This window comes from Vanacampus margaritifer, chromosome 1 (assembly GCF_051991255.1).
Source record: "Vanacampus margaritifer isolate UIUO_Vmar chromosome 1, RoL_Vmar_1.0, whole genome shotgun sequence".
NCBI classification, from domain to species: Eukaryota; Metazoa; Chordata; class Actinopteri; order Syngnathiformes; family Syngnathidae; genus Vanacampus; species Vanacampus margaritifer.
Window position 1 is genome coordinate 2,329,207 of NC_135432.1, and position 23,402 is coordinate 2,352,608.

At 40.6% G+C, this 23,402-nt stretch overlaps 2 protein-coding genes across 4 annotated transcripts; one reads left to right on the forward strand and one right to left on the reverse strand.

Moving 5' to 3' along the window:
- Nucleotides 1-70: 70 nt before the first annotated feature.
- LOC144052604 (H(+)/Cl(-) exchange transporter 4) lies at nt 71-16,264 on the forward strand. 2 transcript variants are annotated; one of them, XM_077566824.1, is made up of 12 exons: nt 71-263; nt 1,359-1,513; nt 1,611-1,710; nt 2,907-3,094; nt 5,751-5,873; nt 5,943-6,149; nt 6,227-6,307; nt 7,937-8,482; nt 9,360-9,546; nt 10,735-11,160; nt 13,169-13,385; nt 14,296-16,264. In XM_077566824.1, the coding sequence occupies exons 1-12, from the start codon at nt 248-250 to the stop codon at nt 14,384-14,386; spliced, it is 2,337 nt and encodes a 778-aa protein (XP_077422950.1). In that variant the 5' UTR covers nt 71-247; the 3' UTR covers nt 14,387-16,264. The 2 variants fall into 2 exon arrangements, with proteins under 2 accessions (XP_077422950.1, XP_077422959.1); XM_077566833.1 differs by having other exon boundaries at nt 72-263; nt 10,735-11,133.
- LOC144052619 (high affinity cGMP-specific 3',5'-cyclic phosphodiesterase 9A-like) lies at nt 15,963-22,483 on the reverse strand. 2 transcript variants are annotated; one of them, XM_077566868.1, is made up of 14 exons: nt 22,285-22,454; nt 21,757-21,906; nt 20,837-20,876; nt 20,657-20,759; nt 20,445-20,587; nt 19,502-19,561; nt 19,256-19,433; nt 18,909-19,031; nt 18,747-18,839; nt 18,607-18,674; nt 18,430-18,532; nt 18,173-18,277; nt 16,512-16,658; nt 15,963-16,436 (listed from the first exon to the last, which is right to left on the reverse strand). In XM_077566868.1, the coding sequence occupies exons 1-14, from the start codon at nt 22,433-22,435 to the stop codon at nt 16,344-16,346; spliced, it is 1,557 nt and encodes a 518-aa protein (XP_077422994.1). In that variant the 5' UTR covers nt 22,436-22,454; the 3' UTR covers nt 15,963-16,343. The 2 variants fall into 2 exon arrangements, with proteins under 2 accessions (XP_077422994.1, XP_077422986.1); XM_077566860.1 differs by having other exon boundaries at nt 20,445-20,759; nt 22,285-22,483.
- Between the last annotated feature and the right edge of the window lie 919 nt (nt 22,484-23,402).

Below are 23,402 nucleotides of genomic sequence, written 5' to 3' on the forward strand. Positions count from 1 at the left end.
TTCAGGCATTGTGATTCATCTTTTTGTTGAATTGTCATAGAGGATCTTTGAATACCAATCTCGCGATACTACCGCAGCTGATGGCTGCAAGAGGAGGAGGAGAAGGAGGAAGAAGACTGGAGCGTTTACTGTTTTGACGGTTTTTCTTTTCCCTACATATGGACCTCCAAATGGCTGCGGTGGTTCCTATCCAATAAAATACAAGCCTATTGGAATATTGTCTTCACAACGACGGACCGACTTTAAAATGGAGGCCGCCGAAGGTAGTTTGATTCAACGTGCTAGCTGACGAGCGTTGCTAATGTTAAATGCACTTTCAGGTAGCTTGAAGGCATTAATTGCCAGAACCTCGTATTTTCTTTAACGCTGTTGTAGGAACCAATTTAGAAGTACAATAGTAAATTGCTCACACAAGCACAACTGGTCTAAACATCAATTGGTATCCATATGCTGCGAGTCGAGGTGCTCTGTTGCCGTAGGAATAAAAATACATTTATTTTCACCAATTTGTGAAGTAAAGTATTATATTCTTGAAATATAATGAGTGATGATATAATGCACTCAATATGTACAGTGTGTGAAACATCTTTTGATATGCATAAGATTTAGGCAGTGGATATTTTTCCCGTGACCGGCAACTCCTGCAAGCGTTATTTTGCCATGAACGGCTCTGATTGGACAATCGCCGAGGTCATGCGCTGGGCGTGTTTCCTACCTAGCTTCACCCTCTTCCCTTCTGCCCCCCCACGAAGTTTTATTTCTGTTTTCCCACTGATCATGGGCTGTTATCGGCATTACCATTACAACCATAACCCCCACCTCAGATCATACACTACTCACAAAAAGTTAGGGATGTTTGGCTTTTGGGTGAAATTTCAAGACGAGCCCAAAATGCATTCAAATCTTTACAGGTGAACTTGTGGATGATAAAACCTTGCAAAAAAAAATTATTTGGTATAACTTAACCATTTATTACACACTGTAGTTAGCAGGAGCAGTGGGTGGGACATGCCAAAATCACGTAAAAATAAATAAATGAATAAAGACTTATAATACTGGTATGTGTGCAAATATTTGTCCACGTAATAAGACTACATTTCATTCTGTTGTATTTTAATGATGACTGATTCTGATGTGGCACTTTATCGTGATATTGACCCAAAAGATGTCCCTAACTCCCAATCAGTGGTCACTGGTGACTAAGGAATTTGAGGCCCCCCATGAAAAAATATCACCGCGTCAAGACTACAAATGTAATTTTTTTTATTTTCGAGAGCCTTTTGACAGTAATGAGCCTTTTAAAATCATAACATTTACGGAGTCGCATGCTGTTCTGCTGTTCCCCCCCTTCCCCACAGGTGTGAGTTGCGCCACGCCCACGGATGAAATGAACGGTGCGGGCAACTTAATGGACTTCCTGGAGGAGCCCTTCCCTGACGTGGCCACTTATGAAGACTTCCACACCATCGACTGGCTGAGGGAGAAATCAAGAGATACTGATCGCCACCGCAAGGTTGCGGAAGATGATTTGTTGTTGTGCCACTTCCTCTCATCTCTTATTACCACCAAAACTGTGCATGACCATACATGCATTTTTGTCTCTCTCTAAGATCACCAGCAAAAGTAAAGAGTCCATATGGGATCTGACCAAGAGCCTGCTGGATGCCTGGTCAGGATGGGTGGTGATGCTGCTCATTGGACTCCTCTCAGGTTTGTCAGGAGCACGTGGAACTCTACTTTGACTCTTTTAGTGCAAGTCTTCCATTCCTGCTGTATTGGATTAGTTAATAATTATGCCTTTGGGACATATTAAGAGCTCAATAATTTGGGGGAAGCTAGCAAACACATTAAAATAAGGCGTTGCCGTATATAGCCAATTTCATACACAAGCTAACGCAATGTTCTTCACATAATTAAAAGGTACATTTTAAAAGCATTTACAAACCAGAGAATTAGATTGAAGTCATTCAAACCCAAAAACGTTGTCCTTCACTCCGCAAAACATATTTACATGTTTTTTATTTTAATTTTATTTTTTATGCATGAGCATACAGAAGGCTTTGATGCAGCCTCTGAACTGAAGAGGTGGCTTAAAGCAATGGTAGTTATTACAAAAACGGCCAGCAGGTGGCAGCAGAGTATGAGATCAGCCAGGGCCATTTTGCAACAAGCTCTTTTTGCCAGTATTTTCTTCAGGAATGTGAATATTGATGAAACTTAGCTATTGTCTAATGCTAATTTCTGCAAAACTAAAATAGATACAAATGTTATTACAATAAAAATAATATTGTTTTTATAACAATCGAACACAATATTCTGTGAGCCTTGCAGAGGAGTGAAGGGGGTTGCTTCAGTGAAAATGGCTGCGAGTGAATGAGTTAAAAGCAAAATGTAGCGCATAGCAAATGCTCGTCCTGCGTTACATTATGTTTAAAACTTTGGACATTACTTTTGAAAAACTGCTATTGGAGAGGCCAGCACCAATCGCCACAGTGCACTGAAACGAGCCATGCAGACGCAAGAAAATGCAGAGCAGTTGTGCGGTTCAGTCACTGGTGACATGGCATGACACCTTCTTGTGACTGGCTCAGCCCTTAGATCATCCGGAAGGTCCAAAATTGCATTCTGAATAGACAATATGTCTGTGTAATTTTTGTTTCTTGCATTTCAAAAACATTCTTTAAGTCACCTTTCATTTGGCCTATGCCTTCTTGTTGCCATGGTAACCGCAGTCTTACTCCTCTTTCAGACGCGCTAAAAATGCAAAATCAGCCACCATTGATTCGTCTCAGCTCTAAGAAATCACGTTGCACCTGTTAATAAGTCTATTTATATTTAGTCCTCCTGAGTATTTTGCGCTTCAGAGTAGTGCACATGGCTCAGGTGTGCCGTTATGTCATATCCAGGGACGTTGGCTGGAGTCATCGACCTGGCGGTGGACTGGATGACGGACCTGAAGGAGGGCGTGTGTCTGTCCGCTTTCTGGTACAGCCACGAGCAGTGCTGCTGGACGTCCAACGAGACGACCTTTGACGACCGTGACAAGTGTCCGCAGTGGCAGAAGTGGGCGGAGTTGATGACAGGCTATTCTGAGGTCAGAAGAACACAACATGATGTCATAAGTACTGTGGCGCCTTGAGATCCGAGTTTATTTCGTTTTTAGACCACGCTCATAACTCCAACCACTCATATCCAATCATCATTCCAGCCCTGCCTTTCTGTCGCACTTTCTCTTTCAATTGTGCTCAATGCTTTCTGGTGCGAGCACCTTGGCCACCTCTGGGCAGAATAAAACCGACATCAAGGTGTCCTGCCATCTCTCAGCTACTTCGATGCTAATTGTTAGCTTGAGTGACTGTCCATAGAGTTTCCCATCGTATGTTAGCATTCAGGTAGTGGAGGTTATGTGGTGTCTTGAAAAAAGTTTTATGATCCGTTTGACAGAAACTTTCAGCTGACAGAGACAATAAACAGCTTAAAGCCTTGTTAATGTTCTATGTCATCTGTCTTGTCAAGTGCCTTGTTACAGATGCAGCTATTGCGAAAGCGCTATAGAAATAATATTAAGTTGTTTTTGAAGAATCTACTAATTATATCTACTAAACTGCCACTTGTGAAGTGAGTTGTCACCTGCTTCCATACAGCGCTCGTATCTCGGCTTTAAGCACTCAAGATAAAAAAAAAAAAATCACCCGATTAACAGCTAGTATCTCAATAACTCGCAAGTTGAGTCACTCATACCTCAAGCAGGGATGTGATTTTTCCGCTAATTCGCGGAATTCCGCTTTTTTTATCTCCCCCCCCAAAAAAAATTTTTTTTATTTTTTATTTTTATTTTTTTTTTGTAGTTCATTGTGTATGCACATGACTCCGACAGATAACATCTTCTGCTATAACAAAGACATTTGTGGTATGCTCTAATATGAGTTACTTTTCATTTGGTCATAATACAATTATTTGTTCATGAAATTTGAACTCTTCAACATTATTTATGTGTTAACTTAGTAATCACATTAATTAGATATGATGATATTCTCAGTGATAGTTTTTAAAAGCAAAGACAGTCCAATGTTTTTGAATGTGACTGATTTTGAGTTGACTAAATGTTAAAAATAAAAACTAAACTAAAAAATGTTGCCATTTTATATGGGATAGTTCAATATACATTGAAAATTTATGCTGTTGTTTTGTCTATTTCTTTGTCATGTGAGTGCATTGAAAGTACTTAAAAACACGGAAAACCCATGAGCTCCGTGGGGCTTCGTCCCCCGTGTCCCCCCACCAGGGCACTGCCCTGGACCTAGCTGGGTGCCAGCGGCCCCCAGACCCCCGGCTAAATTTTCAGATAATTTCACTTTGGTCAAATCACATCCCTGCTCAAGACACCACTGCACTTTAGGGATTTAACTATCAAATCTTTTTTTAAATTGATTATCCTATGCATTATGCCATCGAATAATTCTGCCATTCTTATTTTTACATGGTCCATGTGTAAAATAGCAATGTGTTAATGGCTTAAAGTTGTGTTCCTAAAATCTAAACGGCTATGTTTGCCATTTTGAGTTAAATGTTTTTCTTTTTTAATGGGCAAAAGTGTTTTATAAAATAAATATAAACAAAGTTCTATTTATCTTTTTTTTAACTCTTTGACTGCCAAAAACGTTAAATAACGTTTAGTAAAATCCTATGGAGGAGTGCCAAAGACGTTAAAAGACGTTTGTTTCAAAACAGAGGTGAAACTAACCATTTTCTATTGTTGGTTACTGAAGAACGGAATAAGGTAGAAACAAACTTTTTTTTCTGATGAAAGATGAGAGTCCAATCTTTCATTTGGTAGTATGTGTGTTTCCATAGTCCAAACACATAATTTTCTATGGACCTTGAAAGATCAGTCAAAATGCTTAAAATCGGCTGGCACTGGCGACAACCCGTTTCTGAAAACGTCTGGCAGTCAAAGAGTTAATAATGAAAAAGACCTTAAAGTGTAATTTAAGGCACATTCCTTTCCTTTAGACATGGAGAGTGTAGCCTTGGTCCAGAATATTGAAAAAGAATTCAAGTAAGCCAGGTACCAGCTGCCAAACTCATTTACAGCTACCAGCCACAGGCACCCGTACGTAATGCTAACAGCTAGTTGCTAGCCACTTACGTCGGAGACTTCTGCCGTATCATACAATGACGGCGTAATTAATTAGACGTTTCTTAGCGCCCCAAATTAGCGATTGAATACGAGTTTGGGATAGCATTGATGTTGTTGTCAATGAAACGATAAAGAAATCCTAAGCGTCTAAAAGGGAAGTCAAGCAAGCTATCGCGTCACGACGTGAGCAAACTTCAAAGTAAAAGTCTACTAAGGCTATTTGCATTGCTGTCAATGTATTAGTTGGAAAACGTTATTTTGAAGTTAGCCTTAGCGTCGTCGAGGTGTTACGTTGAGTGTGTTTCAGCTTCCTTGACATGTCTGAATGGTGTCGACTGTGAATGTGCATTCTTTTATGTTTTTCTATGAATTTATCTAACCTGTTATTGAAAGGTTTTTCAAGAATTGTGGTAGGAGGGAGACAGGTCTGTAATTTGTGAACTTGTATTTGTCCCCAGCTTTGTAGATTGGAATCATTTTTGCAGTTTTCATTTTATTCGGAAATTGCCCTGTTTGAAATGATAAGTTTAACGCACTGTAATTGTGGTTTTACTTCTATTACCATAAACAGCAAATCACATCATAACACATCATGTTTGATCTTTTTCAGGGGGCGGGAGCATATGTGTTAAACTACTTGCTGTACATCCTGTGGGCTCTTTCCTTCTCCTTCCTGGCCGTGTCACTGGTGCGAGTGTTTGCGCCGTACGCTTGCGGCTCAGGAATCCCGGAGGTGAGCTAGTGACGGAGAATCAGGCTTTCGCAACTACTGCAGGTAAAAACTGACCTGACGTGTTTTCAGATCAAGACCATCCTCAGTGGCTTCATCATCCGTGGCTACCTTGGCAAATGGACGCTGCTCATCAAGACGGTCACGCTGGTCCTGGCCGTGTCGTCGGGCCTCAGTCTGGGGAAGGAGGGTCCTCTGGTCCATGTTGCATGCTGCTGCGGAAACCTCTTCTGCAGCCTCTTCTCCAAGTACAGCAAGAACGAAGGCAAACGGCGAGAGGTACTTGCGTGCTTGTTGTCTCTAACTTGATGTGCTGGGAAACGCCTTCTCACCACATAAATTGTTGGCTGTTGCAGGTGTTATCAGCTGCAGCGGCGGCCGGCGTGTCGGTAGCTTTTGGTGCACCCATCGGAGGGGTTCTCTTCAGCCTAGAAGAGGTGGGTTCTGCAATAGTGGCTTCCTCAGGGCCGATACCGATTATTAGTAGTCAAGGAGACCGATAAGCGATATTTCAAGCAAATATTCATTTGCAGTAAAAGAGAAATTATCGGTGTAAAAAATAAAATAAAAATAATAACTTTGTTGAAATGCCTTTAACTCATTTGCTCCCAAAAAACTTATAAATACGTTCTATTTAAAATATTACTATGGTCTCAAAAACTTATTAATACGATTTTTTAAAATGCGTTTTTATGCTAGAGCATACAGAAGGCTTTGATGCATCCTCTGAACTTAAGAGAATGCTTGGGGCAATTATTATTATTATAAAACGGCCAGTAGGTGACAGGAGAGTATAAGAGATCAACGAGGGTCATGTTGCAAAAAAGCTCTTTCCCCAGTGTTTTAAACAGATTTGTGAAAAATGATCAAACTTAATTATATTCTAAGGCTAATATACTTTTTTTTCCTGAAGAAAGAAGAGACTCTAATCTTTCTTTTGTTAGGTTCCATGTTTTTTTATAGCAATAGAACTGGAAATATTCTGTGGCCCTTGCAAAATCAAGTCAAAATCCACTAAAACAGTTGGGAGCGAAAGGGGTTGCTTCAGTCAAAATGGCTGTGAGTGAATGAGTTAAGAATGTTTGTTTAAAAAAAAAAAACACTTTGAAGGTTTTTATTTGAATTTTAAACAACAAACAAACATAGGGAATGGATAGATTTGTTTAAAATTATAACATTAATTATAACAGAAATTGCAGGGAGCTTCAGGGTCATCACCATGTGTTACCGAACTTTTCTACTGTAAATAAAGTTTTCCAAAATTTCAATACACAGTGGGGTAAAAAAGTATTTGGCCAAAATCCAATAGGAAGTGTATGGGGAAACTGCTCAAATACTTTTTTGCTCCACTGTATTTTTTAAATTTGTATTATTATTAATTTTTAAAAACAAAACGTTTAGGGAGTTCCCAGTGTCAGCATCATCTTTTATAAAGTGGAAATTTAAATAAATAAATAAACAAAAAATTGCAGGGAGCTTCCTGGGTCATCACCATGTGTTTTATACTGTAAATAATACGTAAAGTTTTATACTGTAAATAAAGTTTTCCAAAATTTCATTATACCAGTGGGGTAAAAAAATATTTGGCCAAAACCCAATAAGAAGTCTATGGGAAACTGGCCAAATATTTTTTTGCCCCTCTGTAATATCTAAAAAACAAAAAAATTTATCAATAATTTAAAAAAACAAAAAGTGTAGGGATTTCCCAGTGTCACAATCATCTTTTACCAAGTGGAAATGAAATAAATACATAAATAAAAATTCCCTGTATTTCATTGAGCCACAAATACATACGAATGTAGCAAATTTGGGGTTTTCGTCAGGGCTCATAAAACGTTTCAAAAGATCTTTGCAGACATTGAAAAATTGTCTGAACAAGTTCAAAGTTTCTTTTCGACAAGTAAACTCAAAATTGGCTACGGTCGCAAGCATTCACCGCTTAGAGATAAACCACAGCTATATCGGCGTTCAGATTCGTACAAAGGCCGATATGTGTCAAAATGCCAAATATCTGCACCGATAATCGGAAGTTTGAGACCAATCAACTTCTTCCCTGCCTCCCCCAGGTCAGCTACTACTTCCCCCTCAAGACTTTGTGGCGTTCCTTCTTCGCCGCATTGGTTGCTGCTTTCACGCTGCGCTCCATCAACCCGTTTGGCAACAGCCGCCTGGTGCTGTTCTACGTGGAGTACCACACGCCGTGGTACATGGCCGAGCTGGTGCCCTTCATCCTGTTGGGTGTCTTCGGCGGCCTTTGGGGGACCCTCTTCATCCGTGCCAACATCGCCTGGTGCCGACGGAGGAAGACGACCCAGCTGGGAAAGTATCCGGTACTGGAGGTCATCGCGGTGACTGCTATCACTGCCGTGCTGGCGTATCCCAACCCGTACACCCGGCGCAGCACCAGCGAGCTCATCTCCGAGCTCTTCAACGATTGTGGAGCACTAGAGTCGTCGCAGCTGTGCGACTACATCAACAACCCCAACATGAGCCGACCTCTCGACGATATTCCGGACCGCCCAGCTGGCCCCGGTGTTTACAACGCTCTGTGGCAGCTGGCGCTCGCTCTAGTCTTCAAAATCGTCATCACCATCTTCACTTTCGGCATGAAGGTCAGTTCGATTCAGTTTGCATTTGCTTTGTATAACCATCTGCATATTTTGTTGTTTCTATTGCTGTTTTTGTTCATAAATATACATTTGAGAACACATAAGAAAGGAAAACTCTGGTATTTACAGTTCAACATGGTAAAAAGCGTTGTGGGAGTATTCAAATCGTCTTATAATGGAAAAATTAAGTTATCAAGCTAAGTTTATAAAGTTATGCCAACTTGAATTTTTTTAAGCCTACCAACAGTGAAATTTTCGCTTACATGACGTGCTAAATTAAGTTAATGTAATTGCCAACATAATTATTTGATCCCAACTCACAAAATAAGGTTAGCAACTTATAAAGTTCATCTAGCTGTAGAGTTTATCATCATTTTTTAGCTTGCATTTATGTATTAAAGTGGAGGTCAACGATAAACATTTCTTGACAATAATATGCTATATGTGACCTCACTAGTCTAAACATGACATTCTGATGAATATTATATTTGCGGAATATGAGTAATCTAGCCGTTTTTATCCTTCTCAGGGAGAAGCCATTTTGCCACTTACTGTCGACTGCAGAGGACATCACAGTTGCTCAGAGCTCAGGCAACAACCAATCGCAGCAGCTGTGATGTCATCTTCAGTCGACAGCAATTGGCAAAATGGCCGCCCCCTGAGATTGATGCTCCACTCGTCTTCCAGTAACGCAATATGAACCAGAATGTTGTTTGGGATTGACTTTAAATCAAGTGATGTTAATAGATCCTCCTTTGAGAGTGTATAAAGTGTCTTGCGATAACTTCTGTTGTAAATTGGCACTATATCGAAATAAAATTGAATGTAATTGCCGTATGAAAACACTGGCGTGATGGCATGACAACGGTGATGTCACCAGATCCCGTCAGGCCTCTTCATCCCCAGCATGGCGGTGGGCGCCATCGCCGGGCGGATTGTGGGCATCGCAGTGGAGCAGATGGCGTACCACCATCACGACTGGATCATCTTCAAAAGCTGGTGCCGGCCTGGCGCTGATTGCGTCACACCTGGACTCTACGCCATGGTGGGCGCCGCCGCCTGTCTGGGTAAGCGAGGATCTCGTTTTCCAATCAAAACAGCCATTTGTGTGGGACAGAGAGTGAGAACGTTTCAGGACTCTGTGTTAGTGTTTTAGTAGCATACACTGTATGAGGGAGAGAGAAAAAAGGAGGGCGATGGCAAAAGGGCTTCCTTATTCATAGTGTTTAGGGATCGACCGATTATAGGTGGCGATATTTGGCATTTTGACAAATCTCGGCATCGACCTTTTTATGAATCTGAAGGCCGATAAAGCTGAACGGTGAATGCTGGCAAACATCGCAAATTTCGGGTTTTCATCAGGATTTGTGAGACGTTCACAGACCATTTTTCCTTGTCCAAAGACTTTTCCAACATTCAGACCATTTTTCACTGTCTGCAAAGATCTTTTGAAACCTTTTACAAAACCCTGATGAAAACCCCAAATGAGCTTCGTTCACATGCATTTGTCACTCAGTGACTTACAGGGAACTTTTCATTTATGGATTTATTTAAATTTCAATTGTATAAAACTGATGCTGACATTGGGGTCTTCCTACGCTTTTTATTTTAAAAAATAATAATAAATAAATAATAATAAATAAATAAAATTAGTTGAACTTTTGGAAAACTTTATTTACAGTAGAAAACTTAAGGGAGCTATTTACTTACTTAGTTTTTAATTTAACTTAACACATGTTGATGACCCTGGGCTTCCTGCAATTTTTGTTAATTTTTTTAAAAAATAAAGCTGTCAATTGTTTGTATGTTTAAGATTAAAAGAAAAACACATTTTTTTGTAAGTCTAATGCTAAAATTTTCATTTCATTATTTCATGTCATTTATGGATTTATTTAAAATGCCACAGTATAAAAATGATGCTGACACTGAAAACTTAAAAAATAAATAAAATTAAGAAATGATGTTGAACTTTTGGAAAACTTTATTTACAGTAGAAAACTTTAGGGAACTATTTACTTATTTTTTTATTTAACTTAACACCTGCTGAAGACCCTGGGCTCCATTTATGTTTAAAATTAAAAGAAAAACTTTTCTTTTCTTTTTTTAAATTCTGAGGCTAGTATTTTCTCTTTTACTGCCAATAAATATCGGCTTGAAATATTGGTTATCGGTCTCATTGACTACTAATAATAGGTATGGTATCGGCCTACAATAAACCATATCGGTCTATCACTAATAGTGTTGCATTATTTCAGGCGGCGTGACCAGGATGACCGTGTCTCTGGTGGTAATCATGTTCGAGCTGACCGGCGGTCTCGAGTACATCGTTCCGCTAATGGCGGCCGCCGTCACCAGCAAGTGGGTGGCAGACGCCTTTGGGAAAGAGGGCATCTACGAGTCGCACATCCAGCTCAACGGGTACCCGTACCTGGATGTCAGGGATGAGTTCACCCACCGAACCCTGGCCGCCGACGTGATGCGGCCCCGTCGGAACGACCCGCCGCTGGCCGTCCTCACGCAGGACGCCACCACCGTGGAGGACGTGGAGATGTTGATCAAAGACACGGATTATAACGGTTTCCCGGTGGTTTTGTCCCGAGATTCGGAGAGGCTCATCGGCTTTGTGCAGCGCAGAGACCTCACGCTCGCCATCAGTGAGTCACTTTGGCAGGCCACACACGGTAACGCTCGGCATTGGTTATTAACAGCTAAATGGCCATGTAGACAATTAGTCTCAGTTATTGTCATTAAACTATACATTCATTTTTATTAGGGAACACTATGTCAGGCTGGTAAAGTGGATTCTAGATCATAGTATCGGATGCATTTTTCAAATGCGAGTGCAGACGTACGGTTTTGGCACAATACAACCCAATTTTTTTTTTTATATAACCTTTCAATTTCAGTTTGCATACACAATGCACAGCAACAATATCAACCGTACATTTTGTAAATATATTCTCAGTATCACCTTTTAAAGTTAAGTTAAAGTACCACTGATTGTCACACCCACCTAAGTGGGGAGAAATTCGTTCTCCATCCCCTGAGGGAGCGGTGAGCAGCAGCAGGGGCTGCGCTCAGGAATAATCATGTGGTGATCTAACCCCCCAATTCCATCCCTTAATGCTGAGTGTCAAGCAGGGCGGCAATGGGTCCCATTTTTAGAGTCTTTGGTATGACCCGGCTTTGAACCCACAACTTCCCAGTCTTAGGCCGGACACTCTACCACTGATCTGTTTTTTTTACTTATATTTCTAATAGTCCACAGTCTTTCTCCAGCTTTCAGATTGAACTTCAAATTATTTAAGTCTAATTATTTATTTTAATTTCTATTTATCTAATTATTCAATTTTATTAAAAAAAATATATATTTTATATAAAATTATTAAATTGTATTTAAATAATTCTAATTGTTTAACTCTTTGACTGCCAAAAACGTTAAATAACGTTTAGTAAAATCCTATGGAGGAGTGCCAAAGACGTTAAAAGACGTTTTTTTTCAAAACAGAGGTGAAACTAACCATTTTCTATTGTTGATTACTGAAAAACGGAATAAGGTAGAAACAAACTTTTTTTTCTGATGAAAGATGACAGTCCAATCTTTCATTTGGTAGTATGTGTGTTTCCATAGTCGAAACACATAATTTTCTGTGGACCTTGAAAGATCAGTCAAAATGCTTAAAATCGGCTGGCACCCACGGCATCCCTTTTCTGAAAACGTCTGGCAGTCAAAGAGTTAATTAAACTCTTTTAGTTAATAAAATTTGTGCTGTCACTATTGAATATTTTTATAATCGATTAATCTATCGATTATTCAATCGATTAATCAACTAATCGGGTTCATTTTAATTTTACATTAGAGTGTATTACAAAAGCATTTTACCTGAATTACTGTTTATTAACCAGTGATTTGTGTTTACTTTGTATTTGTATAGTGATTTAAAAAAAAAAAAAAAAGGGGGGGAATTGATGTTTTACTATGTTACCAGTTTGGTCATTGTTTTCCAAAGTAAAAACAGCCCACTCCACCTCTAGCCGCGTGGAAGGGCGGAACACTAGGGAGGGAAGGAGAAGAGGGAGCACCGGAGGAGGGGCGGTACCCCAGAACTCCAGGCCCGGCAAGGAAATGTGCCGGTCGTCACGCCAGCGTGCCTAGTGATACCTAACCCTGAGTTACTGAGTTCGCCAGCTCGCCGACTGGTGAACTCTACCCCTACACCGCGAATGTGACCCCACCCAGTGTGTGTGTGTGTGTGTGTGTGTGTGTGTGTGTGTGTGTGTGTGTGTGTGTGTGTGTGTGTGTGTGTGTGTGTGTGTGTGTGTGTGTGTGGTGCGGTGAATTAAAATTGGGAGCAGGTGAGAGGGAGCAGAGGGAAATGATTTCGCTTACTCTGATCAATCCTAAATTAATAAATGATGTGGGATTGATCAAAAACATAAAATAACATTTTCAATGAAACCCACCCATTTCCCCCAAATTGTATGATGCAGTCCAGGAAACAATGAATTAACAAAACGGCTAATTGGACAAAAATGGACATGAGAGAGCCAAAAATGTTAGAAATGACAAATATCTGGGAAATGTTCATTCCAAGGAATTAATATAGCTAAAATAGTTGGTTAAAAAAAAGGAAGCAAGTTGGACTCGGGAAACAAATGTTAAATCACACTTTGTACATCTCTCCACAGAAAATGCCCGTCAAAAACAAGATGGCGTGGTGAGCAGCTCGGTGGTTTACTTCACCGAGGACGTGCCGCAGCTGCCGGCCAGCACGCCGCAGCCCTTGAAACTGCGCCGCATCCTCAACCTGAGCCCCTTCACTGTCACTGACCACACGCCCATGGAGACGGTAGTGGACATATTCCGCAAGCTGGGCCTCCGCCAGTGTCTGGTCACACGTAGCGGGTAAGACAAAGGACGTCACACAGTTCATTCTGTTTAGGGATGGACCGCTTATTGGCCGAGCTGATTATCGGTGCCAATATTTGGCATTTTGATAAATATTGGCATTGACCTTTTTAAAATCTGAAGGCAGATAAAGTTGATGTCTCACTGAGCGGTGAATGCTTGGGAACGTCGCAAATTTAGGGTTTTCATCAGCATTTGTAAGATGTTCACATGCAGTTTTTACTCGTCGCAAAGACATTTCGAACATATTCAGACAATAAATGAATAAATAAAATTAAGAAATGATGTTGAAATTTTGAAAAATGTGTTTACAGTACAAAACTTAAGAGAAATATTTACTTAATTTTTTATTTAACTTAACACATGCTGAAGACCCTGGGCTCCATTTATGTTTAAAATTAAAAGAATACCTTTTTTCAGTTTTTTTTTATTCCGACGCTAGTATTTTCTCATTTACTGCCAATGATTATTGGCGGTTAAAGCAACGTTTGTATTACAAAAATCGACCAGCAGATGGCAGCAGAGTATAAGAGATCAGCCAGGGCCATGTTGCAACAAGCTCTTTTTGTCAGTGTTTTCAACAGGAATGTGAATATTGATTAAACTATACTCTAATGCTGCAAAATGCAAACGGATATAAATATACTTTTTTTCCTGATGAAAGAAGAGACTCGAATCTTTCTTTTGGTAGTTTCCATGTTTTTATAGGAATAGAATGCAATATTCTGTGGGCCTTGCAAAATCGGTCAAAATCCAGTAAAACAGCCGGGAGCGAAGGGGGTTGCTTCAGTGAAAATGGCTGCGAGTCAATAAGTTAATAATCGGTATAGGTGTCAGCCTTTGAAAAAACTAATCTATTACAAATTGTGTTATTGGCTGCTTATTTCTCCGTTTGTCGTCTCGCCAGGCGTCTGCTAGGCATCATCACCAAGAAGGACGTACTGCGTCACATGGCACAAATGATGAACCAGGATCCTGAGTCCATCATGTTCAATTAGCCTCTTGACCTTCTGTGAGAAGCCCCTCCCATTTGTGGACAGGCCAGCCCTCAACCTGTACGCGTATTCCATGTGCGTGCTGTGACTGTCCACCCGCGTCGCTCAACATGGTCCACATGGCGTGAGTCATTTTTGGGACAACAGGCTTGCACTGTGAATGCTTGTATCTGTCATACCTTGACTTAAAAGTGCACCAACTTGTGAGATTTTTTTGTTTTTAGCTCGGGTTTTCTACCCAAAGTTTAAGGTACGTACGAGCTTCAGATACGCCACCACTAGATGGCGGCAGAAAATGCCACAACATCCGCCCAGCATTGCATGATTTGATATACAGCGGTGCCTTGAGATACGACTCACGTGACTTTTTTTTCCTTTTTTTAAATAAATAGATATGAGCTGTCGCTCTGTTTTTTTTTTTTTTTTGTGACTAAAGAAAAATCTTTAGAAGAGTCTTCAAGCTGTTTAATGCCACTCCCAGTTGAAATTTACTTACAAACTAAACATAAAACTCTCTCTTTATAAAACGACCACATGACTTTGCTTTAAAGTCTGCTAGCTTCATGCAAAACAATGGGAAACGCCATAGATGGACTAATGAATAGCATATATGTTGTATGGAGGACCAAACAACAAAATTTAAAATAAATAACCAAATAAATGAATGAAAGTGAAAATAAAAATGGAAATAAAAAATATTACAAAATGAAATACAAAAAATATATACATGGAAATAAAAACAATACATATATTCATAAAAAAATAAAGAAATAAATCAAAAAATAAATGTGGATATAAATACAAAAATAGATATTATAAATAGAATTAAATAAAAAAAATTTAATCACGTTTTTAATTTTATTTATTTTTGCTCACATATATTGTTTTTATTTCCATTTATATTTATATTTTGTATTTAATTTTTGAAGTGAATTCGATTTTTTTTATACCTGTTTTTATTTTCACTTTCACTCATTAATTTATTAATTTATTTATTTTTTACTTTTGGTAGTTTTGGTCCTCCATAATGTTGTTGTATTGTTGTAACACTTTGCGCAACAGATATTTGAACATAAACGTGTAAACAGACAATATAGCAATACTCACAGGCATATCGTTTCAATCCTCTGTGACAAACTCATTTCTGCATCTGAAAGTAGTTGTGAAACTCTCTTTGTTGTCTGCATGACTACTAATATAGTGATCCCCAGTGGCCAAGTCACACACACCGGAACGATGCGCAATGAATGACTAAACTCGTATCTTAAGGCACCACTGTGCAAGTAAATTGAGTTACGAGCTCAGTCACAAATCAAACTTGTAAATCAAGGTACCACTTTATCTGTGCGTATGTGTTTTTATGGGTCAAATGAATTGTTGGTTAGAGATGCTATTAACATGATTATTGTAATTGTTTTAACTGATTATTTTAATACAAAGTACTTGAGTGTACCTAATCACTGCAATGTCACCGAGTACACTGGATACTCGAAAACTGCACGCACGCATCCCACTTTCCTAACCTACTGAAGATGCAGGGTTTCATTTGTGCTGTAAATAAAAACAAAGGGAACCGAACTGTTAACAAAGACATTTTTAATGTCCTATGTCATGCTTTTGTCGTGGTGAGAAAGAACCTAACCTAAGTCAGCTGCTCCCTTCTGTCACACCGAATTCCTCATTTGTAAATGTCGGTCTAAAACATCCTGTCTTGAAATGCCAAGAGAATTTATGTCATGTTTGTGTATTTATATGATTGAATGTATTTAGTTGGAGACATCTGAATTAATTTCAACTATTTATCAGACATTTGCACTTTGGTTGGAACATGTAAATGCAGTCATAGAAAATAAAATGTTTAGCTGATCTTTACTATGCTAATCACGTGGGTACTGTGCTTATGTAAACACGACCTACTGTCACACATCTGCTCAAACATAACATCCAACATCTTTTCAAATCAGTGTTTGCTGGCTGCCGCCTCCTGCTGGCTGGCTCTCTCCAGGTCCGAGTAATACTCCAGGGCTCGCTTCACTGGCTCCACAATGTGTTGCTACCGGAGCAATGCACAAAAACGCTTAGAATGTGTGATTTCATCAAATATATATATATATATATTTTTTTTTACCTCCAGACAGGGAAAGAGCTTAGTGAGCTCTGTGAAGAGCGGCAACAGGACAAAGCGAATGAAACTGGTCTGCGAGGACGGCTTGGAAACTTTGTTGCGGTCCATGAATGGAGTCACTGGAAGTCCTTTCAGTTTTTCTGTGTCGCCCTGCAGTCCAGACAACACACAGAAAGGTCATTTCATGCCACTTTTACTACCAATAATAATAATTCAATTGGGCACAGCGTTCCTTCCTCGCTGAGTACCCCAAATCCCCCTTTTTCTACAAGTATCAAATATTAAAGTGGAATATGTGACCTAACTAGTCTAAACATGACATTCTGATTAATATTACATTTGAGGAATCGGAGTTATGAAGCAAAATCCAGCCGTTTTTATCCATCTCAGGGGGCGGCCATTTTGCCACTTGCTGTCGACTGAAGATGACATCACAGTTGCACAGGGCTCAGGCAATGGCCAATCACAGCTCACCTGTTTTCTGAAGCTCCACTGATTGGTTGTTACCTGAGCAACTGTGATGTCATTTTCACTCAACAGCAAGTGCCAAAATGGCTGCCTTCTAATATTGAGAAAAACTGCAGTATTTTTCTGCCTAGCTTATATTCCACTAACGCAATATTAACCAGAATACCACATTTAGACTAGTTGGGCTGCATAAAACATGTTATTGACAAAAAAAAATGGGGGGGTTGACTTCCCCTTTAAAGTGAGTTGAGGAGCTTCATTTAGACAAATGTAGTGCTTTTCTGCTATCTTGAAGCATTGAGAAGAAATTAAAAAAAATTTTAGGATGGGATCAATTAATTACTCCGAGATATTTTTTTTTGTACCGCCAATAACAGGTTAACAATTTCACCAAAGCTTTTGTGATAATGATTTCCTTAAAGAGCCATTTAGTAATCCCTAGCGCCATCTAGTGGTGAACTGTTTATGTCAATAGTATGCAACAAAAAAATGTTTTATTGCATAAACATATTTTTTTATATAATCGTAGGTCTAGTAATCACTAATTCTATTACATGGCTGTAGTCTCACCTTACTAGAGCTGCCATGTTTGCTACTATGGATGCCCAAAGGACAACTTTGCGAATGTAGCATCTAGTTTCGGACCCAAAGGGTCAACCGCAGTTTACCTTCCACAGCCGAGGCCTGCAGGTCCTCGTCACTACCTCCCATGATTCGGGCCCGTCGCTTGTACTTTCTGCTTTGCCCTCGTAAGCTTTTACTAGCTTTTTTTTCCCTTCTAGCTCCTCCTGCTAGCCGCTCTTGTTAATGGGTTTATAACTAACCAGTCTAAAGTGGGATTTGTACCCTCAACTCCTGTTTACTAGTCAAAGCTCGGCTGCAGTACCCATTGAGCCACAGATGACTCTTGTTGGCCACTCCCACTTATTGCTCCGACTAACTCCCACTCGCCGCTCTTGTTAGCTGCTCCGGCTAATTCACAATGGCCGCCAAGCCGCCGTTGCTGGCTGGGTTGCTCGTTTGCTTACACAAAATAAGGATTGGTGGCCAAACGTGGTCTCTCTGAGCCATCATAATGTGCGTTTTTCTGCGTGCTTCTATTGCTGTTCTTTGACCACTAAGGACTACACACTGGGGCTTTAACTTCAGAGTTTGTTTTTCACGTCATCGCACCACTTCCTGTTTGTGCTTCAAACCTGGTTGAAGAACTCCTGCAGGAGACAGTCCAGCCAGGGCTCGGCCACCGCCATCGGCCTGGCCTCGTTGGAGATGTCGCTCACCTTCACCATGATCTTCATCAACTGCACAGAGAAGAGAGAACAAATCTTTCCAAGTAAAAGCCAGAAGTCCACTAAGGACAAATCTAACTTTTACTTTATTTTACCGCGCCACTAGATGACGGGCAGCAGAAACGGACAATCAGAAACAAGTGTGTGAAGGTTCACTTCTTTACCACTTCCTTGTGATCCTTGTTTCTGAAGTCAAACACGGGCTGGACGCTCTTGAACTTGTTGAAGATTTCGTTGTGTCTAGCCATGTCAGTGGCCAGAATGCACCTGGAAACACATCGTGATGTCGAATGGAGTTTTGGATTCAAACGGCTGGAATAGAAAGCGTGCGTAAACATTACCTGATCATTCCTGCTCGAATGTGTTTGTACTGCTCTGTGGACACATGCTTGAGGATGTTGGACTCGTCCTGCACAGATTTAACAAAAGAGAATTGAGAAATATAGCAAAAGTGTAGATGCTGAAACGAGGCTGCAAACACCTTGGCCAGGATGCCAAAGGCGACGGCACAGTGGTGATTCTCCAGCGGCGAGATGTCATTGTAACGGAGAGCCAGGTCGGTCTGAGCGTTGATCTGTCACATTTAGACACAAATGTCAAAGCAGTCTCAAGGAGGGAAGTGAGCCCAGAGGAGCAAGGCAACCTGATAGACGTTGTTGTAGCCGGGGTGGTCGAGGTCGTGGCACAGAGCAGAGGTCAACATGATCAGAAGGTCCATCGGGTCCAGCTTGTTCCTGACGTCTGTCAGCCAAAGGAGTCCGTACATCTGAACAACAGCACGACACTTTTTAATAATCAAAGTTTCTTGTCCTGGCTATATGTGTCATTGCACATCCACTACAGTAGGTGGCAGTGGCGCTCTTATTGCCAAGAGAGTGCAAGGAGTATTAGTTCTGAAAACAAATTATTTTTAGGTGCGCTATTGTCATCACCAGCACCAAGTTGTGAATTGGTGCTACTGGCTAATGGACTGGACTCGGGTTTTCGTACCATCTGCGTGACACAGAAGCAGTGATGGAAGTTATGGAAGGGGATGTTGTTGTAGTGGCAGTAGACCTCAAACAGGAAGTTCTGGAGGACGTCCACCTTGATGTGGAACACTGTCAGGAAGTCCAGGTCGGTAAACATCACCTGGAGGAGCATCAGCATCTCTGGCTCCTCCCACTGCCTGTCAGCAGCGTATTAAATGAGCATGGGTGGAGCTAGTGCATGCTCTGAGCGTGTGTTCGCACTCACCAATTGTCAAACGTGGGTGTTCGCAGATGCTCTCTCACTTCTTCCATTACCTGCAGCGTGCTGCAATCAAACTACAGTATTTCTTTTAAATTCTCTAGACTGGGTGTTTTTAGCTGTATTTGGGTCAAGATCCTGTTGTATCCAGGACCCACAACAACGATGCATTTGAGACCAAGCTTTCTGACACTCGAACATTTCGATCCAGAATGACTTGAGATTGTCTTGAGATTTGATCCTACCCTCCAAAGATTCAAGACACTCTGATTATGAGGTAGCTGCATAGGCATAACAAAAACAAGGAAGCGCCACCTTGTGGCGCGGTGCCATACTGCGGATTGTTAAACACGGTGGGTTTTTCTTTCTCTAACCAAAAGGGTACCTCAAATTTTGCTTGTGCCACATGTACAAAAAAAAAAAAGGACTGGATCTACTGTAAAACACGGAGATGGCTGTTATCTTCTAGGGTTGCTTTGCTACACCTGGCTCAGCTTTGTATTTGCAGGTTACATTGGAATCTCAAGACCCTCGAGGCATTCTGGAGCCAAATGTGCTTTCCATTGTCAAAAACATTTGCTCTAAAAAGCAGGTTTTGAGTGCTCCAACAGGCTAATGACCCAAGCTCACAGCTAAAAACACCCCCAAAATGGCGTAGATCAAAACATGGGTCTATTCTGAAGTCTTAAATTCAAATCTACAGTACAGTAAATCCATTTGAACATCTGTCGGAGGAGCTGAAACGTGTGGCAAAATTTGAGTTAAGGGAACCATCATTTTTGTCCAGACCAGTTTCTTCTGTTGAGCCACAAAAATAAATAGATTTTCATTATTTCAGTTTTTCCAGTTTCAAGTTATTTTAGTGGCCTTTTGAGGGGTTTTCATTCTTCAACAGAAGGGGACCAACAATTTTGACCTAAACTGCAACAGAAGCCGTCCACTCGGTCACCTCATGTTGAGGAACTTCCGGCGAACCTCCTGGTGCTCCTCTTCGATGTTCACTTGAGGCCCTTTGGCTTTAGGCGGGAACATTGAAATCTGTTGGGCACTCTCATCCCTGAACAGACCCATCCAGCTCAAGTGCTTGGCGCTCTGACAAGGAACAAACATTTCAGCTCCGATGGACGCAGGCCGACGCAGATTCTGAGCAGGATTACAAACCTCAAGCTTACGCTTGAACAACTCGACCTGACTCTTTAGGTCACTGATGATTTCTGGAGTTTTTTCTGCCTCTTCCAGGACCTTGGTCTCCAGGTGACACAGCCTGAGGCCACATACACGTAAGGAATGAGACTTTCGCTTTCTTTCACGCTTGTTAGTCAACCTCTGAGATGGCCTCACCTGTGCTCCATGTTGTCCACATCAGTTGGCATAGCAATGCCTAAATTTGGACACATAGAGGCTGTATAATTAGACAAACATCAACATATGAAATCCGCTACTTACAAAATGTTCGGGATATTGTTTGGTTATTTGGGAATTCCACCCGCAAGCTCATTACACCTAAATTTTTACTAAACTAGCAAAGGTTATTTTAGTTACTGAAAACTAATGGGGGTGGGGGACACACAAAAACAATTCTAAAAAAACACACACAATTTTGTCAACGAAATAAAATAAAAACGAAAATACTTTTTAAAGAACGAAAACTAACTAAAACTACATTTTATATTTACAAAACTAACTGAAATTAACTATAATTCTAGTCAAAATATCCTTCGTTTTAATCTTTGGTACCATTATTAATTTAATGCATGAGCCTTTGGGGATGATTTTAAATGTGATTTTAAGTACTGTATATTTATTGAATCGGAATAAGGACGTTTGGAAGTGTGTCGCACAGAAGTGACGTCATATAGTAGCAGCCAATAGAAAAGCACCTTTAGATGACGTCGCCCCTAGGCTTGAGAATTTTGCGTGCTTGCGTTTTCATTTAACTCAGCCGAAATGCAACGCTAGGTAAGAAATGTGTTACTTTTTTCATTTTGGTATGGTGTTCATTAAATAGTACGCACAAGTTATACACATAAAAAAATAAAATTAAAACCTGAAACTCACTAACTAAACTAAAATTAAGCATTTTTTTTTTTTAAATAATTCTAACTAACAGAGCCACCCTGAAAACTAATTAAATTGAACTAAATTTAAAAAACTAAACGAAATAAAAACCAACTCAACTGAAAATTCTAAAACTACAATAACCCTCAGAAGAGTTGTTGAGGATTTTAGAGTTGATTCACTGCAGAAGAGTCTGCACTCACTCCGGAGTTCAGATGTCACCACCTCCAGCCGATAGTACGAATCCTGGCTGTTGGGCTCCAGTAAGGGTGAGATATTCACCATGCTGCCGTTTGCTTTGTACAGCTTCAGGATGTGATGAGGAGATGCCTCTGCTGCTGCTCGGAACACGTCTGCCAGAGTTTCATGACAGAAGACAGACAAGTATGAGCAGCTTCATATCTGCAAGTTCCAAGTTAATAATATACAAAGTCCAATCAAATCAAATCTGCCAATTCGTTCACTGGTTAATTGCAGGGGCTGATTGGAACATCGTTTGTTTCTGTCTCTGAGAACGCAGCTCTTTATCCTGAGGACCTGTCACCACCACATGGAGTTCGAGTCCTTCCACACGTCACTGATTTTTATCCCACTTGTGATCTTACATGACATTTCAGTCTTAACATTTAATTTTTTTTTTTTGGGGGGGGGGGGGGGGGGGTTAAGGAAATGTGACATAATTCTATGAAATGGTATGAATAGATTACAACCTTAGTAGTACTCATGCTTACCTTTAACTTCTTCAGCTGTGCAATCTGATCCAAACTCTGCTCGTTCCACTCTTCCATTGACCATAAAATGAATTATTTTTGTAGCCATTTGCTTGCCAGGTGGGACATGACGGGCTTCGGGAATGAAAATGAGATCTCTTGACAGTGACATGTAGAAGCCCAATGTGTGCAGGAGCATCTGCATCTGACAGAAAACCCGCCCACCCATCTGATTGGGCCATGCTCGCACACATCAGCCAACAATGATCTTTTCACCTTTACTTCAGTACCCACACATCCCTCTTTCAGTTTGTCCTTGCATCCTGCCACCCTTTTGTTTGTAGTGTAGTGGTTCACATAGCTCATTTGGCGTGGGATCAATTTCCACTCATTCACAAATTCCCGGGAAAGAGTCAATATGACTCTAAGTCATAAATTTCGTTGCTCTGTACTTGTGCATGTGTAATGACAATAAAATATATATTCTATTCTATTCTAGTCCACTTTTCACTCTAAATCCCATGGGATTAGTGCCAGGGTCAGGCGGTCCCCGCCATGTCATTGAGCAAGATCAAATCCTGATTCATCGCCTGTCAATTGCAGGGCACATACTGTATAGACAAACAACCATTCACACTAACACACAACTACGGGGCAATTTTTAGTATTCAGTGACTCTAGTCCAGCATGGGCAAACCCCGGCCCGCGGGCCAAATACGGCCCGTTATGCGTTTCAATCCGGCCCGCCGAATTTATCCAATGAGGCTAGAAAAAAATTCAATTTATTTATTATTATTTTTATTTATTTATTTATTTATTTTTTTTAATTATTATTTTTTTTTTTCAGCTCAGTGGGTGAGTGGTTAGAGTGTCTGCCCTGAGACTGGGAGGTCGTGAGTTCAATTCCCGGCCGTGTCATACCAAAGACTATAAAAATGGGACCGATTGTCACTCTGCTTGACACTCAGCATTAAGGGTTGGAATTGGGAGGTTAGATCACCACATGATTCCCGAGCGCGGCGCTGTTGCTGCTCACCGCTCCCTCAGGAAATGGGTCAAATGCGGAGAACAAATTTCGCCCCACTTAGATGGGTGTGACAATCAGTGGATCTTATCTTATCTTATTGGATTTGGATTTG

Coding starts and splice junctions, on each gene's coding strand:
- LOC144052604 (XM_077566824.1), top strand. Junction 3,095..5,750: donor TGATGACAGGCTATTCTGAG/GTCAGAAGAACA, acceptor GATCTTTTTCAG/GGGGCGGGAGCATATGTGTT. Junction 6,308..7,936: donor TTCTCTTCAGCCTAGAAGAG/GTGGGTTCTGCA, acceptor TGCCTCCCCCAG/GTCAGCTACTACTTCCCCCT.
- LOC144052619 (XM_077566860.1), bottom strand. CDS start 22,468: ATGCAGATGCTCCTGCACACATTGGGCTTCTACATGTCACTGTCAAGA. Junction 21,907..22,284: donor CACAGCTGAAGAAGTTAAAG/GTAAGCATGAGT, acceptor AAACTCTGGCAG/ACGTGTTCCGAGCAGCAGCA. Junction 16,437..16,511: donor AGCTCTTTCCCTGTCTGGAG/GTAAAAAAAAAT, acceptor TTGCTCCGGTAG/CAACACATTGTGGAGCCAGT.